Source organism: Podarcis filfolensis (assembly GCF_964270895.1).
Source record: "Podarcis filfolensis genome assembly, chromosome: 15".
Lineage (NCBI taxonomy): Eukaryota > Metazoa > Chordata > Lepidosauria > Squamata > Lacertidae > Podarcis > Podarcis filfolensis.
In genome coordinates, this window is record NC_139618.1 from 44,402,480 (window position 1) to 44,420,432 (window position 17,953).

At 42.1% G+C, this 17,953-nt stretch overlaps 1 protein-coding gene across 11 annotated transcripts in view; it reads left to right on the plus strand.

The window, feature by feature from the left end:
- LOC310750423 (disintegrin and metalloproteinase domain-containing protein 2-like) overlaps positions 1 to 17,953 on the plus strand; it is an 85,203-nt gene that overhangs the window by 29,179 nt on the left and 38,071 nt on the right. For 8 of the 11 annotated variants that reach the window (XM_083588528.1, XM_083588522.1, XM_083588529.1 and 5 more), the window contains 4 exons: positions 183 to 248; positions 9,669 to 9,740; positions 12,465 to 12,631; positions 15,216 to 15,297. In XM_083588528.1, the coding sequence (XP_083444654.1) occupies positions 183 to 248; positions 9,669 to 9,740; positions 12,465 to 12,631; positions 15,216 to 15,297 (387 nt within the window). The remainder of the gene's footprint in view (positions 1 to 182; positions 249 to 9,668; positions 9,741 to 12,464; positions 12,632 to 15,215; positions 15,298 to 17,953) is intronic. The other 3 variants (XM_083588531.1, XM_083588532.1, XM_083588530.1) reach the window with 2 other exon arrangements.

The following is a 17,953-nucleotide window of genomic DNA, read 5'->3' on the forward strand; positions in this document are numbered from 1 at the left end:
GAACTCAGATTAGTAGGCTTACAATACAGATGCAATGCACAGCCTGAAAAAAGTGGGGCAGCTTGATGCAGGCTTGGTTCTAGTAATCTGCTGCTAACGTTAAGCCATTTTGCATTATAAAAGCTCTAGGGACCAAAATACAAAAATGATTACTAAATGTGATTTATTTTGTCTTTCCTCAGCCACTGTCAGATGTCACTAAAGTACACAGATACATAGAAATATATATCGTTTTGGATAAGGGTTTGGTAAGTTACTGACCACGAGAAACACATCTTCTTAAATTGCAAAGGCAATTCATTGAACCAGCATGGTGTTGTGCATGTGGGAATGTTCAGGGAGGCAAGAGAGGATATATTGTTTAATGATATCCTTCCTAACTTGTGTTAGCAAGTTCTATATCTAAGCAGAGTTTCAACATTCCCTTTTCAAACGCACAACTTGTTGCAGGCTAGTTTTAGCCTCTAAATATATAGGATTCCTGGTAAGATCCCTTCTTTCTTTCTTTCTTTCTTTCTTTCTTTCTTTCTTTCTTTCTTTCTTCCAAAAAAAAAAAAATATTCATTTGATAACACAAATAAACAGCACTAACAGAAAAAAACAAACAAACAATACAAACAAATTCTTGTCTTATCCTTGTCTTATCCTTGCTCACATTGTTAGGTGAGCTTCCCCAAGTCCTCCCTATCTGATTTTCATTTTACCTCATCCTTGGCAGTTTATATATATCTTAATTTTTAACCATTTTTTAAAATCATACTTTCCGTATTTTTCACCCTATAGGACGCACTTTCCCCCCTCCAAAAATGAAGGGGAAATGTGTGTGCGTCCTATGGGGTAAATGCAGGCTTTCGCTGAAGCCTGGAGAGCGAGAGGGGTCGGTGCGCACCAACCGCTCTCGCCCTCCAGGCTTCAGGAAGCTATCCGCAAGCCTTGGGAGCACGCGGGAGTTCCCACAGGGCTCCCCACGGCTTGCGGAGAGCTGCCTGCATCCCAAAACCTGGGCGCGCTGAGCAGTCGCGCCCGGGCTTCGGGTAGCTCTCTGCAAGCCGTGGGAGGGCTCTCACGGCTTGCAGAGAGCAGCCTGTTCTGGGGGATGGGGTCGGGGGAAGCTCGGGCTTCCCCTGCCCCAGCCCCAGCCCCGCGCCTGGGGAGGAAATAAAAATATTTTTCTTTATTTCTCCCAAAAAAAACTAGGTGCGCCCTATGGGCCGGTGCGCCCTATGGGGCGAAAAATACGGTACTTTTAGCATAAAAATCTTCACATTTTATCCCTTACATATATTTATACTCTGGTTTCTCTTCAGATCGTATAAATCTTTTGCCTTTTACATATAATACTATTTTAAAATACACTGTCTTCTACTTCTACCCTACAGCCTATATCCACTTCCAAAGCTATTCTAATTTAAATATTAACATTTTTTTTCAAATATTCTTTAAACTTCTTCAAATCTTCTTCCGCCATCTCTTCTCTCTGGTCCCGGAGTCTCCCAGTCTGTTCGGCAAGTTCCATATAGTCCATCATCTTCATTTGCCATTCTTCAATAGTTGGTAAATCTTATTTCTTCCAATTCTTTGCTAGTAATATTCTCGCAGCTGTTGTGGCATACAGAAAAAAAGTAAGATCCTTTTTGGGGATTTCAGCCCCCACTATACCAAGTAAAAAGGCTTCTGGTTTCTTAATAAATGTGTTTTAAAACACTTTTTTCAGTTCATTATAAATCGTTTCCCATTATAAGTCTTTTACCTTGGGGCACATCCACCACATGTGGTAAAAGGTTCCTTCTTTTTCCTTACATTTCCAGCGTTTATTATCATGAGTATGATACATTTTTGCTAACTTCACTGGTGTTAAGTACAATATATACATCACTTTCATCAAATTTTCTCTTAATACACTACATTCTGTAAATTGGATTCCCTTTTTCCACAATTTCTCACAGTCCACCATCATAATATTGTGCCCCACATCCCTAGCCCATTCAATCATTACAGATTTCACTTGTTCATCTTTCGTATGCTATTCCAGTAATAAATTATACATCTTGGATAAGTTTTTCATTTTTGTATCTAATAATTCCATTTTCAGTTTGGATTTCTCTGTTTGAAAACCAATTTTCTTATCTACTTTAAATGCTTCATTTATCTGGATGTACTGAAACTAATCATCTAATTTATATTTCAACTGATCATAAGATTTCAATGTAAATTGGTCCCCTACTTCCATCAAAATATCATTATACTTCAACCATGTGGCTTTCATATTCAACCTTTTATGGGTCTTAGCTTCCAATGGTGTTTTCCTTTCTAACAAATCCTTATATCTTATCCAAACATTGTACAAAGATTTTCTAATTATATGATTTTTAAATCCTTTGTGAGCTTTTATCTTATTATACCATAAATATGCATGCCAACATTATCAAAACCTTCCAAATCTAAAACACCTGTATCTTCCAACAAAAACCATTCTTTCAACCAGCAAAAGGATGCTGCTTCAAAGTAAATACTTAAATCTGGCAGGGAGAAACCCCCTCTCTCTTTCACATCTGTTAATAATTTAAACTTAATTCTGGGGTTTTCTCCCCTGCCAGATAAATTTAGATAATACCTTTTGCCGTTCCTTAAAACAATTCAACTTGTCAACTTGAAACAAAAATAACAACTTAGGCAATACATTCATCTTTACCGCTGAAATTCAGCCCAACAAAGATAGTTTCAATCTTGTCCAGATATCCAAATCTCTTTTGATATCCTTCCATAACTTTTCATAATTGTCTTTATACAAATTCAAATTTTTGGAGTCATATTTATACCCAGATACTTCACCTTTTTCACAAACTTCAGCCCTGTGGTTTCCTCTAAATTAAGTTTTTCATGTATCGTTATTTTTTTCCTCTAAGACTTTGGTTTTATTCTTATTCAATTTGAAACCTGCAACTTGTCTGAACTCTTGAATTATCTTCAGTGCTTTGATTGCACTGGTCTCAAGGTCCTGTAAAGTCAATACCAAAGGCTTTTAACTTATATTGTTTAGTTCCCACTACTATGCCTTTAACTTCCTCATCCTTCCTTATCATGTTCAACAGCACCTGTAGGACAGAAATAAAAAGCAGGGGGGAAAGTGGGCACCCTTGCCTGATTCCCTTTTCAATCCTAATTTCTTCTGAGACCACATTGTTAATTATAATTTTTGCTTTCTGCTCAAAGTAAATTGCATTAATACCATTTTAAAAGTTTTGACCGACCCCCATATTACATAACTTTTGCTTCATAAAGCTCCAAAAAACATTATCAAAGGCTTTCTCTGAATCAATAAACATTAACATTGCTTTAGTTTTCCTCTTTACCTCTAATCTTTCCAACACATCCACTATGTTCCTAATACTATCTTTCATATGCCTCTCAGGTAGGAAGCTTGATTGATCTTTATGTATGTGCTCATTCAAAACCTTCTTCAATCTTGTAGCCAAAATATTTGCAAATATTTTATAATCCACATTCAACAAAGAAATTGGTCGGTAGTTCTTTACTTGGGCTCTATTTGTGTCTGGTTTGGGTATCAGAGTGATGGATGCCTCTTTCCAGGACTCTGGTGCTTTGTCCCCCTGTAATATCTTGTTACAAACATCCATCAATGGTTGTATCAGCCAATCCTTAAATATTTTATAATATTTGGATGTTAAGCCATCAGGTCCCGGTGCTTTGCCTATTTGCATTTGGGCAATTGCCCCTTCAACTTCTTGTCTTGTAATCAGTTCATTTAGTAGGTTCTTTTTATCCGCTGGAATTTTCTGCAATCCATTTTTGTCCAGAAGCTGTTCCATTTTTTCCTTTTCTTTTTCTTTTTTGTAAAGCTGTTTATAGTACTTTTGAAAGCATTTTCGAATCTCTACTGGGTTCTCAATATTCTTTCCATACTCCATAATATTAATTATTGTACTCTCCTTCAGTCTCTTTTTAATTGCCAAGCCAATAATTTTCCGCATTTATTTGCCGATTCAAAAGTCTTTTGTTTCTTTTTCTTTTTTTAATAATTTTTATTAACTGGCCAATCACATCAAATTAAATCACATCACATAAATTCCGAATTACAAAGCCAAATTTTGAATTTTGTTGGGGGGACCCATACTTCAAGATCCAAAGGGGGATTCTAATCATCTTCTTGCTACTGCGTTAATGTCCAAATCAGTCCCAATCAGTCCAAACAGAGTTCATAATTCTATCCAGTCTTATCTTGCTGTTTCCACATCATATCTTGTTCATATAATTTCTCTTTTTTCTTTATGATCTCTTCTGATAGTCTCCTTAAGCCGATAAACACAAATATAATAATCCTGTATGAATTTCCCGTTCTTCCAATCCAAGTCCAGATGGTTTCCATATATCATCTCCTTCATAGATAACATCGCTCTTTCCATCATAATTTTACGAAGTTGTCACTCTTAAATCCCACTGAGGAGTTTAATCCATGATATATAAACAGCTTTGTTTCTCTCTTTCTCCTCCCAGACTCAAGACCTCCAACAGAGCTTCCCAAAATGGCGACGGCATTTTTAACTGCGTCATTCCAAAACTCTTTTGCCTTCCAGATTCGTCTTGAAACATTGCTTTGGTTCAAAAGTTTATCTCCACACAGCCTTAAATCTACAGCTTAAGTCCTTAAAACGACATTTCTGACTCATTCGGGGAGGGGATTCTTGTTTAATCACATAAAAAGAAAGGAAAGCTTTTTTCCCCTCCCCCCTCAGTCATTTGCCGTACCGTATCTTGACGTATCTTCTCATGTTTTATTCTTGTCTTGTTTTATCAGAGATCTCTTCTGTCAGCAGTCTTTACTCCCCCTCCTTCCTTGAAGTATGTGCAATTCATCTCGTCCAAATTGTTTCTTTTGAAGTTCTTGCAGCTAGTGGTGCGAATCAGAGACGGCGTCCAGGAGTGCCGAAATCCCACAGGAGGGCTTTGTGCCTAGTGCCCCCATCCCCACAAATTCAGGGGTGGTATAGGGCACAGCAGGCAAGGGCCGTCCCCCCCACAATCCTGGGGGGGGGGGTTAAGGAGGCTAATTACCCCCATCATAGCCTCCAAATTACCTCGTGTGGGTCGGAGAGATGTTATTGTCAGCCATCTTCCGATGCGCCCCCTAGTGGCCCCCCCAAAAGTCTTTTGTTTCATCAATTTAATTTTCCATTCAATTTCTTGATTGACTATTTGTGAATAATGAGATTGTAACGCCTTAATCTCCTTTTGAATCTCTTGATTTTTTGGATTACATCTCAGTTTTTTCTCTTTCTCCTTTAATTGAGACAGGATTTTTTCCTTTTGCTCATTCTGTGCTTTCTTCCTGATAGAATTCTGTTGAATCAGGAAACCTCGCATTACTGCTTTACTTGCATCCCATACGACCCTTGCTTCAATTTCAGGATTCAAATTCAACTCAAAATAGTCATTTGGGGTCTTCTGAGCTTTATTTACAATCAAATCATTTCTCAGTAAAGCATCATTCATCCGCCATCTAAAAGAACCCTCTAGAGACAATTTTAACTTTGTCAACACAGCATTATGATATGACAAATGATTGGGCAAATCTCAGATTTAGTCACTCTTGGGGTCAAGTCTTTAGTTAGCCATATATAATCCAGACGGCTACATGATAGATTTGCATCTGAAAAAATATTTCTCCATTGGATTCCTCAATCTCCAAATGTCCACCAGGTCAAAATTGTCCACCATCTCAAAAAATCTATTTGGTAGCCTCCCATCATTAGTAAGTTTTTGCCTTTGGGTTCTATCCATCATTGTTGTTCAAATCCCCCATCAAGATAATTTTGTAATCCAGGTAATCCATAAAGGTGGCCTACAAATTTTTAAAGAATTCCAATTTGCCCTCATTTGGTGTATAGATTCCAAGCATCAAGAGTTTTTGGCCTTGTACTGTCAATTCCACTGCAACATATCTTCCAACTTCATCCTTAAAGATCATTTTGGGTCTGAATTTCTCTTTAACATAAATCACAACACCTCTCTTTTTAACCTTATCTGAAGAGATAAATTCCTGGCCTAATTTTTTATTTTGCAGAACGTTCCTGTGGGTTCTTATTACATGAGTTTCTTGTAAACATATTACATCTAAATTCTGTTTTAACAGCACATGTTGAATTTTATTTCTTTTAGGCCGTGAATTAAGTCTGTTCACATTCCAAGATAAAATTCTTAATGCCATATTATCTCAATCCAAATCTGGAGGTCCGATTCCTGCCCCAAGTCCTGATCCTGATCCCGGACCTGCACCTGTAGCTGATCCAACTCCTGCTCCTGTGTCAAATCCAAAATCACTAATGTTCTTTTCCAAAAATCTCTTTTCTTCAATTGACCTGATTTGAAGTTTCCTTTGCTGGTATTTAAATGAAAGGCCTTGTGGAAATTCCCATCGAAAGAAGATATTGTTTCTTCTCAATGCACTTGTAAGATCCAAATAGTTATTTCTTTTTGCCAAGAAAATTTTTGGGATTTCTTTAAATAAAACAATTGAATGTTGTTTTACTTCAAAATTCTTCTTGTAATGCAATCCCAAAATTTTATCTCTTTGATCCTTTGTTTGAAAGACTACCAGGCAATCATTTAAAATTTTGAGTCCTTTTTTCCTCTGGGTCCAAATCTATAGGCCTTTACAATTGTAGGTTCCACCTCTTCCTTTGTTAGGTCCCAAAAGGACACAAATTCCTGGACCAAGCACTCTTTCAAATTTCTTTGTTCAATGTCTGGTAGGCCTCTCAAACGAAGATATGTCTCTCTTTCCTTAAGTTGTAAAAAAGCTATTGCTGTTTGGGCCTCTTCCTGTAATTCTTTTAAGTCTGAAAGTTTAACAGCTTCAATCTCCGATAGTCTTTTCTGTAAACCTGCAGCTTCTGATTTAACCTCTTGGAGGTCTTTGCACAGAATTCCAAAGTCTTTTTTAAATTCCTGGAGACAGAGCGTATTAGCTCTGACCTATGTTGCAAGACTCTGCAGACCCTGCTTATTATCTTTCATAAACTCCAATATTTGCTCTTGGAAAGCCTGGTCTTTAGAGTCTCTTCTTGTTTGTGGCTTTTTCCCAGGCTCACCCGCCATAGCACCGCTAGTAACTCAGATTTCCAAAGTCAAAGATACTTTTATTTCAAAACAGTCAGGGGTAATGAGCTGGAAGTCAGACAACAGCTCCAGTTTGCAAGACAAGGCAGTTAAAATACAGTCCCAATTTTTCCAACCTGCCGTTCTTATTTATTTTCCTTTTTCACTCCTCAAGCAATTCAGATAGAGGTATGTTGCCAGTTTTCGCTTTAAGGGTTAAAATGTTTCAGTTTGACCGCTGCAGCAACTTCAAAATTTCCAAGTAGGAAACGAAAGTAACTTCTATTGTTAACGAAAATAACTTCTATTGTTACATCACAATGGCTGTTTGCCACTCTGACCGGGTCACCGCTTCCAGAGAGTCAAGTGGCTTTTTAAATACCTTTTAAAGAGCTTTTGCAGGTATTTCAGTAATGTTAAATCCTCTTTCCCCCTTCACCTGCTTTTGGGGGTTAATAGATCCAGTCTTTGGAAGTTTAAAAGTCTCTAAATCTTTTCTCTTTGCTTCAGAAACATCTCTGCTTTCCCATTCTATCAGCGGGTAGGGACTGACATCCATTTTTAAATTCCCTTACTCATGTCCAGATTGTTCCAAATTTTAATCCAAATATAAAGGGTACTCATAGTACAGTCCTTAAATGATTTTAGCGTTGGAAGAATTGACCACTAATGCCTCACAGTCTCGCAGCTTCCTACCATGAAAGGAAGCGTTCTATCCATTGTGTTGCAGCTCCAACCCCCTCGATCTCAGAGCTCAAAACAGCTTACCGGGGAGGGGGAGCCCGCTTTTGACACCCACCGGATCCCACATCCTCAGGCTCGACCTCATGCTCGATTTGAGGTTTCTCCTGGGGGTCTTTGACTGTGATAGGGCGCGATCAACTGGAAGCTCTTCTGGTAGGATCCCTTCTTGTCCCTCTTAAAAAAATAAACACAACAATCTTATTAAAGTCAATATAAATGTAGTTTACTCACATTCATTCAGTTCACAGTTGGATCCCTGAAAGCAGACTTACGTTACAAAAGTATATTGCATATGTGGAAATATCCCATAAAGGAGTTAGTTAGTTCTTAAGTGACTGCAAACAAGCAGTCACTTCTCCTCACACGTAGAAAAACAAAATGGAGAAGAGCCGAAAGAGAGAGAGAGATGTGCTCCCTGCCTTGCTTTTGTTCCCAGGCAGAGAGGGGGCTGGATTAGACCATGCCCTCCTCTAGTCACATGCAGAGGAAGTTTGTTCCAGCTCAGGAGGAAACAAGAAGTTTTATTCTGGCTGGTACAAAGCATCCTCTACCATGTTCACTCTAGGAATGTTGTACTTGACAGCTATGTGTTTCATATCCTACATTGCAGAAGTTTTCAACCTTTTTGAGTCCATGTTCCCTTGACCAACTACATTCATTCTGCAGCTGCCCTGTGGGGAAACACACTCCAAGCCTCAGAAGCCCAGTTATGTCACCCCTTGCCTGCAGAGTCAGCAGCCTCTCACCCCTTTTCGAACACCCTCCCTTGTGGAGTATTCCCTCAGCCACCTCTCCTTGGGAGTCCTCCAGGCAGCTGCCGCCACTGCCCCTGGTCTCTGAACTACCCCAAAGAGGCCCTGGGAAGAGGATGCCCCCAGCCTTAGCAGCCCAGTGAAGACCAGCCAAAGGTGAGCGTGAGGCCAGCACCTTACTCACCTTGGGAGGCAGCCGTGGGTGGTGCTGGGCCTGCAGGGTGGAAAGGCTCCCTTTGGCACTGGGCATTCAGCTCCCAGAAAGACATTGCACACAGCAAGCACAAGAAAGGCCAGCATGGCACCTGCCTGCCTGGCTTCCTACTTGTTCAGCCATTCTCAACAATAAGGGCTGGTGGACTGGCTGGCTGGGCTCCCTCACTCACTTGCTTGCTTACTCTGAGGCCGCCTCAGCTCCTGGCAACCAGCATCCCCTGGCCAGCCTCAGAGGCTCCATTTGCCTGCGGAGCTTGTAGCCAGGCTGCTGCAACAAACAGCTGTGCAAGCCTTTGGGAGGCAGAGATGCAAGAGGGCATCAGAGGAGGGAGGGAAGGTGCCTACAGCACCCCGACCATCATTCAAGGCACCCCAGGGTGCCATGGCACATGGGTTGGAAACTGGTGTAGTGGATAGAGTGTTAGCCTTAGATGGTGAGATTTGGCATATAGGGTGAACTTGGTCTAGCCATTTTATCTCAATCTAATCTGGTTTGCAGGGCCACTACTGAGTATAAAATGAGATAACACCGTATACTCACTTAGCTTATTAGCAGTAGACTGCAATTGAAGCATGACAGGAGGTTGTTGAGGACCCTGAAGACCATCTCACCCTGCTAAGGTTGTTTGATTCACTGCTATCCTACAGATGCACATGCACAGAAAGGCGAGCTCTAAGAGCATTCAAATCACATCTCTTTTCCATATATGCCTGGCCCAACGTCTGGTTCATCTGTCATATCAAGTTGCATTCTGTTGCCAACACTGGCAGTCTACCATAACTATTGTCTGTTTTATTGTTTATTTTTGCTATGATGCACACAACTGTTTTTCTCTCCAGTACAACTTTTTGGGTGGAAGCAGAGAAATTGTAACCGACGGCATAGCACAGCTTATTGGTTTTGTCAACAGTGTAAGTGACTGCCATGTTTTGTTTTTCTTTTGTATAACAAGAGCCACTTGGATGTTTTCACTTGGCTCTCACTCTTAACAGCCTTGTCTTTCAAGCATCTGTTCTGGCAAAGTAATTGCATAGCATTGGATGATAGGAATACATGCACACTCATGAGGTCATGGCTCGTGATCTTATTTCAACATTACAATGTTACATAAAATGTTTCTCTTGGAAAGGGAGCATATAAATAATGTACGCAAATAATTAAATGGCCAACACTGATCATTATGCTCTGTTATATCAGATAATTAGGTCTTGATCCAGTTAAATTAGTATAGATTACATTCCATTTAAATCGAGACACCACTTAGTTTTGACTAACTTAAACAGCATGCATGGTTTCAGTAGTACTTACCCTACAATAGAAGACAAGATTGGCATGTCTGACGCTTTTAGGACATAATGTTAAACGATGGTTTAACACAGGGGGTGTATGGAATGTTAGGGGAGGGGTAGTACCTCTGGTAGGGGACACATCATGCTCTTTCTGGGGTAGTTTGTCCACTTTGGTTGCCACCCTGCACTCAGCTCTCACCCGTGGTTTCTAGAAGCTGTCAGCATACAACAGTGGCCACACCCCAGGAACAGCTTTGGCTGGCTGGCTAAACCAGGTGAGGGTAGCTAATGGGTCTCAACCCCTTGGTGAGTTAGGGACTTCCCCTGCATGCAAAGACAGGCTCCAGCAGACTGAGCAGATGAGGCCAAGAGGGGGTCCAACAGTCAAGAAGGCGGTTTCTGCATGTGTTGTAGAGGGAAGTGAGGGGCAGATGGGGCTCATCAACCTGGGAAGAAGGAAAACTCTGATCCTAAACCTCTGCTGCCTTGTGGGATATCTTTGAGAGAAGAAAAGGCTAAGGAATAAACCCTACACAAATCCAGAGTGGAATCCCTAAGACAGATGGATGGCACCTTGTATACCTCCTTCCAGAACTGCTGCAGCCAAGCTCTGCTTCCTTTTGGACCACATCAGTGAGGCTGAGAGGAGGATCTTCTCGTCTGGGCAGCCCAGGACCTCCAGACGCACTGCCCAAGCTTGTGTCCCAGGGAGGTCAGTTCAGTGCTGCTAACACAGTGGTTTGACATCACCCCTGGAGGCACACTCCATTGTCTCTCGAGACAGATGATGCCAACACACAGTTTAGCACAGAGGTGCTCAAAACGATGTCCTCCAGCAGTTTGTTAGATCACAGCTCACATCTGTCCCAGCCAGCATGGCCAATGGTTTAAGAGAATGGGAGTTCAACAATGTCTGGAGGGCACCACACTGGCTACCCCTAACACTTCACACTAGTAGCAGTGAACCTTGGGTTCACACACTCTTTATTTCTCTCCCCTCTTCTGGCACAGCCATGAGAAGGAGATCTGAAGCTACTTGCTTCCTATTTAAAACTAATTAGAGTTTCTTTTATGTCTGAACTGGGACCAGGGTGAGGTGGGGTGGAGGAACTCTGTTTAGTTAAAAGTACTGTTGAAACAAACCAGGATCAAACCTTGGTGTGGGATCTTGACTTGTTAACAAACCATAGTTCAAACTAACCAACCTCCCCAGTTCAGAAGTCTCTGTTTAGTTTAAAACCATAAGTGGACACGCTAAAAGAGGAATGGGGAGGGGGCAGCATTTGAGCCCAAGGATCTATATGTGCATGCAGTCTGGAAGTCTCATTCTCATTCTCAAACCTTTATTGAGTGGCCGGTCCTGAAAGACCTACATTGGCTCCCAGTGTGTTTCCGAGCACAATTCAAAGTGTTGGTGCTGACATTTAAAGCCCTAAATTGCTTCAGCCCAGTATACCTGAAGGAGCGCCTCCACCTCCATCATTCAGCCCAGACACTGAGGTCCAGCACTGGGGGCCTTCTGGCGGTTCCCTCACTGTGAGAAGTGAGGTTACAGGGAACCAGGCAGAGGGCCTTCTTGGTGCTGGTGCCTGCCCTGTGGAGCGCCCTCCACCAGATGTCAAGGAAATAAACAACTATCTGACTTTTTAGAAGACATCTGAAGTTTTATTCTGTTTTTAATGTTCTGCTGAAAGCTGTCCAGAGTGGCTGGGGTAGAAATAATAAATTTATTATTATTATTATTATTATTATTATTATTATTATTATTGGCATATGTACAAGATTCCAGTAGGTTCAGTACAAAAAAATTACTCATCAGAAACCTGCATCTAACACTTAAGTTACATGTAGTATAACATGTTACTGAAACCTGGCTACTATCTCCATCTTATCCCCCATCCTGAAGGTAGCTACCTTACATTTGTCTGAATGGCCACTCCTTACTAACAAACCTACAGATTAATAAGCTTAGATTGAATTATCTGATACCAGGACATGGGTGACTGATTCTATTTGTCACAGCACTCACCACTCACTGCCCACTATCGGCCTGCACCCAGACAGTGTGTGTGTCGCAATGTGTGCACTGTGGTGCCCCTTCCAGCTGTCCGGAGGCTGCCTCCCTGAGGCCACCCCCACATTTGCCTCATGGGCACACCAGCCCTGAGCCCCTGGCTTCTTGCACGTGTAATGGCAGACTGATGAGCTCTGGCACAAATTAGGACCAGGCTCTTACTTACAGTCACCCAAATCTTTATGATGAATTTGTCGAAAATTAAGATGGAACCACTGAACATGTATTTCTCCCTGCCTTTATTTGAGTTTGCATTCTTTCCATCTTTTCAGATATTTTCTAGCCTCAACATTACAGTTGTTCTATCTTCTTTGGAGTTCTGGACAGACCATAATAAAATCTCAACATCAGGAGAGCCCGATGTGTTACTCCGAAAATTTTTACGTTGGAAAAATTCATATCTTGTTCTACGGCCTCACGATCTGGCACTTTTGTTAGTGTAAGGAGGTATATTTTCTCATATAAAGCACTCTAATATTGCTATAGCTTGCATACTCATATACACTGAGAGATAGTGACTCATTAACATAGGCGCTATCTCCCTCGGGCTCTGGGTGCCCAAGCACCCACAAGAGTTCACGTATAGGGGCTGGGCACCCACAAAATGCAGGGGCAGGCGCGTGGACACCATGCTCCATGGAAGAGAGAGTGTGGAGTTTGGGTGGAGGGTGGAAGAGAGTGTGGTGTTTGGGTGGGAGAGGTCCAGTCACCTCACTGCTGAAGCTCATGCCCTGCACTACGACGTCATGACATCACAGTTTGGGTGGGGCATGCTGGGCACCCACAGTGTGGGGCCTGAGTCAGTGTCGCTGCTCTCTAAGATTTCAGAGAGGCGTCTTTCTCAGACTTAGCTGGAGCTGGCGGGGATTGAGCCTGGGACCTTCTGCGTGGAAAGCAGGTGTTCCACCCTGAGCCATAGTTTTTACCCTTTACTGAAATATTTATTATAGAACATTGTGCCCTTTAACAATATTTCTTCCTTAGAGTAGGTAGCAAATATAAATAACATAGCCTTCCATCAAAATGCAGTTCTGTTAAAACTAGGGATAGACAGATCAGTTTTAGTCCACTTCATATAGCCGTTGTGCATGTGCTCACATTTTACATTTGTTGTTTGCACATTCCATGTGCAGAATTCCCCCTCCCACTGAAAATCACCCCAAATGTAGTAGTTTTTTAAAAAATACTTTCATGGTGATCTGAGGGATGAGACTACATGTTTTCTTTTGTTTAATAACTCAAGCAGCTAGAAAATGATAACTATGTTCTCCCTCCACTGTCAGTTGTAGAACGCCTCTGAATACACTTGGTGGGACTCACAAGTGAGAAGAGTGCTCTTGCGTTGAGATCCTGCTTGGCCACTATGAGAACAGGATGTTCCACTAGATGGGCCTTTGGCCTGATCCAGCAGCCGGGCTGCATGTTGAAAAGGGGGCTGCTAAAGCATCTGGGAATGTTATGGTGTATTGTTTCTCTAATGGGCTTTATATGGGAAAAGCAGGTGACTGCCCTGATGACTGATGAGGAGGGGGGGTAACCTTTTTCCTGTACTAATTCCCTGCAAGGGCTGTTATGTCACCATGCCTTGTTGCTGCCCCATTCCCTGCTTCATGTGGCTGACTCCAGTTTTACGAAGGGAACTATGTATTAATGTCAGCCCTAAGACAAGTTAGTGGAAATCCTGTCCACTTTCCTAGGAGCATGCCCTCTTGAGCTTAATGGGACCTACTTCTGGGTTTGGGATTATGCTATTAGGATCAAAGGATTTTCAGCCTTTTTGTGCAGTTAACTGAAAAATATAGCATTGCAAGAGCACCAGCAGCTGGCCAAAGACAGTGAACCAACCTTTTCTTAGGTAAAGCTAAAATAAAAAGTGCCTATGATCAGTCACTGTGTTGTAGATAGCATACCAGAGTTAAACCAGAGAGACCCATTTCCAGATTCCTCTTCAGCCTTGAAGCTCACTGAATAATCTTGGGCCAGCATTCTGTATTTGTTTATCAAGGAATAAATCCAGCATTGTGCTGTTACAAATGTTATGTCAGTGCAAGCATTTTTGCTTGTCCCATGGAACCATCTCTCCCCCCCCCCATGCTGTTCTTGGAGCCCTGCCTCCAGCCAATCAGAGGGCATGGGGTCAGAGGGGAGAAAGCCCCATTGTGCTGGTTTAAGTCTTTGCACAAGTTTGGACCAGTTAGTTGAATCCAGTGCAATATTTATATCATGCCCCTTCCTCACGAAGCATTTTGTCACAGAGTTGCCTGAGTTCCTTGGATGAAGATGTGATGAAAAATGTCTGCATATCAAATAATAGTTGTGCCACGTTAAATGCTCTTGATGTGGGGCAGCATATGGAAGAGAAATCATATGCATCTTTGGACAACTGTAGGATTTTATGTTCACATTATAGATGGACCTAAGGAAAAGCCAATTTAAGACATAAGAGAAAACTCCAACAGAAGGGTATGAGAGAGACAGAGATTTCGCCAACCTGGTGCCCTCCAGATGTTTTGGATTACAGCTTCTATCATACCCAGCTATCTGTTGGCTGTGGCTGATGAGAGTGGCTGTAATCCCAAACAACTAAATGGCACCAAGTTGTCAAAGCACCTGTCATAGATGCAGTACAGAAACTGCACAAGAAAATGTTGTCATGGACTATCCCTCCTCTTAAAAACACACACTGATTGAGTGATAGGTACAGAAAGCTGCAACCAGTAGACAGCAAGCAGAGATAATTGAAAGCATAGAAGCACAGCTCAGAGGCCCCTGCCAGGAACATATTTCCCTTCTACTGAAAGATTCCAGCAGATGATAGAGCTAAATAGCAGATTGCTCACCTGGGATTGTGGGCAAATGATGGTGGAAGGGACCAGCTTGGTAACAAGATCTGAGAAGGCCACTGTGTATGTAATGTTCTCCACAGCTTCTTGATTATGTGAAGATTTTGCCATTTGTTTTGAAGACACAATCCCTTTGGCTACTCCAAAGTGTATGGCCCACCATCTACTTTTGTGTTTTAGTTACAGGGAGAAACCTAATTATGTAGGAGCAGGATTTATGGGGAAGCTGTGCCTCCGGAATTTTGATGCAGGAGTTGCTCTGGTACAGTATTGCTGAACTTTCTTAGCTGAAGTGTATATGTTGCCTGTCTTGGATTTAGATATTGCAGGGTTGCGTAACCTGTGACCCTTCAGATGTTGTGAGACTACAGCCCCCATGTTCCTTGACCATTGTTCTTGCTGGTTGGGGATTGTAGAAGCTGGTATCCAAGAACGCCCTACTGAAACCTTAGAGACCCAATCAGTATTGGCATTCTGCCAACTTTTGAAGAGGCACTTGTTTCTCAACTTAAGCCTCTTTTAATTGCTGTTGGGATTGTTTTATTGCATATCTTAATTATGGATGTTTATACTTTTATATTTCTGTAACTGCTTTTTATACATCGTAAACCACTGCAAAGCCTATTTTGCCATAAAAGGATGCATAGATAAGTAAGATTAGATTAGTTATAGCAACATCTGGAGGGCTACAGGTTCCCTGTTCCTGCTGTAAGTATAAGTCACATGCCTCTGGGTATTTGTTTTCCAGTGCAATTCTTGGAGGAGCTGCATTCAGTAGCTTAGGATATAATCCTGTACTGGAGTCATGCCGGCAGAGTGGCTTTAGGATTTGACAGAAACCGAGTCCATTCCTCCCTTATATAATTTTTGTACATGCTGTCCCTGACATTGCCGGTCATTTAAGTGTGTAATAAGTGTGTATGCTTAACATGTCTACCCCCACCCCACCATTTTTTCGGACTGTACATTATCAGCTTTCCAGCTGCCTAATACTGTGTCCAACTGCACACTAAACTGTTATGGTTCTGGATTGTCAGGGGTTAGTTAACACTCCAGGAGCATTCTTATCAACTGGGTGCACTGCCCACATGATCCATGCTTGTTCCTTTGATCTGTGCTCTGTGGGGGCTGAGCTCTCTCTGGAGAGCAGTCTGTCTGGGAACGTTAGCAAGGTCGTTTCGTTTTTGTTAAGAGGCAGAAAGCTGCGAACATGCAGCTGGATTCTGCAGGTTTTCTTTTCTGTTTTGAGTGCTACTAAATAAAGAGTTTTGGATTAGAAGCACTGGTGTTGGAGCTGTGTTATTCAAGAGACCACATCAACAAGCCATTTTCTGCTGCGTATTATCCGGCAACTGAGGAGAGTGGCAACGCGCGGAGTGGAAGCGTGTGGGCGCCATTGGAAGTTTGTCGGAGTGGCAATAAATCAAATTTACTGCAGGGCCGTTGCAGCAGACTCAGTGGGTCAAAACATATATGACCCACAAACTTTAACATAAACAAGCTCCTGGCATTTCAGAAATGCTAGGAAAGCTCTCCTAGTACACCAGCAGAACCATATGCTGGCAGACTGGACAGGATGGGGAGGGGCACACTTCATTCTGTGCTCCTGCAATCCCTGACCACACTCCTGTTGACAGCCGAACTTGCTATTCTGCAAGCCATGCCTGCATCAGTGAACACCTTGCCTATGTCGCCACAGCAAAGCATAGGATGTGATGTAGCTCAGCACCCAAACACACCACTACCTTCTGTATATACTGAGGTTCAGCTCCGAGGGCCTTCTGGCGGTTCCCTCCATGCAAGAAGTGAGGTTACAGGGAGCCAGGCAGAGGGCCTTCTTGGTGGTGGCGCCTGCCCTGTGGAATGCCCTCCCATCAGATGTCAAGGAAATAAACAACTATCTGACTTTTAGAAGACATCTGAAGGCAGCCCTGTTTAGGGAAGTTTTTAATGTCTGATGTTTTATTGTGCTTTTAATTCTGTTGGGAACCACCCAGAGTGGCTGGGGAAACCAGTCAGATGGGCAGGAAATAAATAAATTCATTCATTCATTCATTCTCCTCTCCTTCTAATGAGTGCTGTGCTGAAGCCTGTCCTCCAGTTTCTGGAAAGTTTTCTTATCCTTTGAAAGAGCCTTCCATTATTATTTCTTTGCCTCATTCTCTGCTTTAGAATTTTGTTACTGTTTCAGTGGGTGTCTGTTGAGTTTATCTTAACATTGCAAGGTGTGTTTTTCTTTCCATTAAGCATTTATCCAGTGCCCCTCCATCCTCTCAGCCTGCCCACACTCCCTGATCTGAAAAAGCCTCCTTCAAGTGTGGGAATCTGGGGAGGCTGCAGAGTGGCTGTAAAATAAACACTCTTCCTGATCTGCTGCTCCTTTTAAGCCTCTGGTGGTCATCTACTACTTTGAAAAGTAATGCCAATTATTCTAAAACCTGTTGTATAATTTAACATTGCATATTACATAACCTTTATTTATTGCACTGTGGTTTAACCCACAGCGCCACCTGCGTCCCTTTTAATATGATCTTAGGTTCTACGGTAAAGCTGCCATCACCTCCTTTCCTGGGCCACCCTCAAATGGGGTTCAAGGAGGAGAACCTCCGTTCGATATTTACCAGGTTACCCAGCCCTGAGTCACTTTACCATGACGCAGACATTAATTCACCTGGTAGGTGTCCAAACGGTCAGGCACTAGTTCAGCTTCTCTGAGCAAAGGCACAGAATACAAAAGGCAAAAAGTCCTTTTCCAAATTTATTGAAAAAGCTACTCAAAAGGTTTGCACAGTTCTTAGAAGTTACAAACAGAAAATAAAAACATGGTAAAATATAGCTAACTAAAAACCATACTCACACATCAACAATAGTTCAAAGCACAGCGAGTAGTCAGGAGTCCTTTCACTGGTTAAACGCCC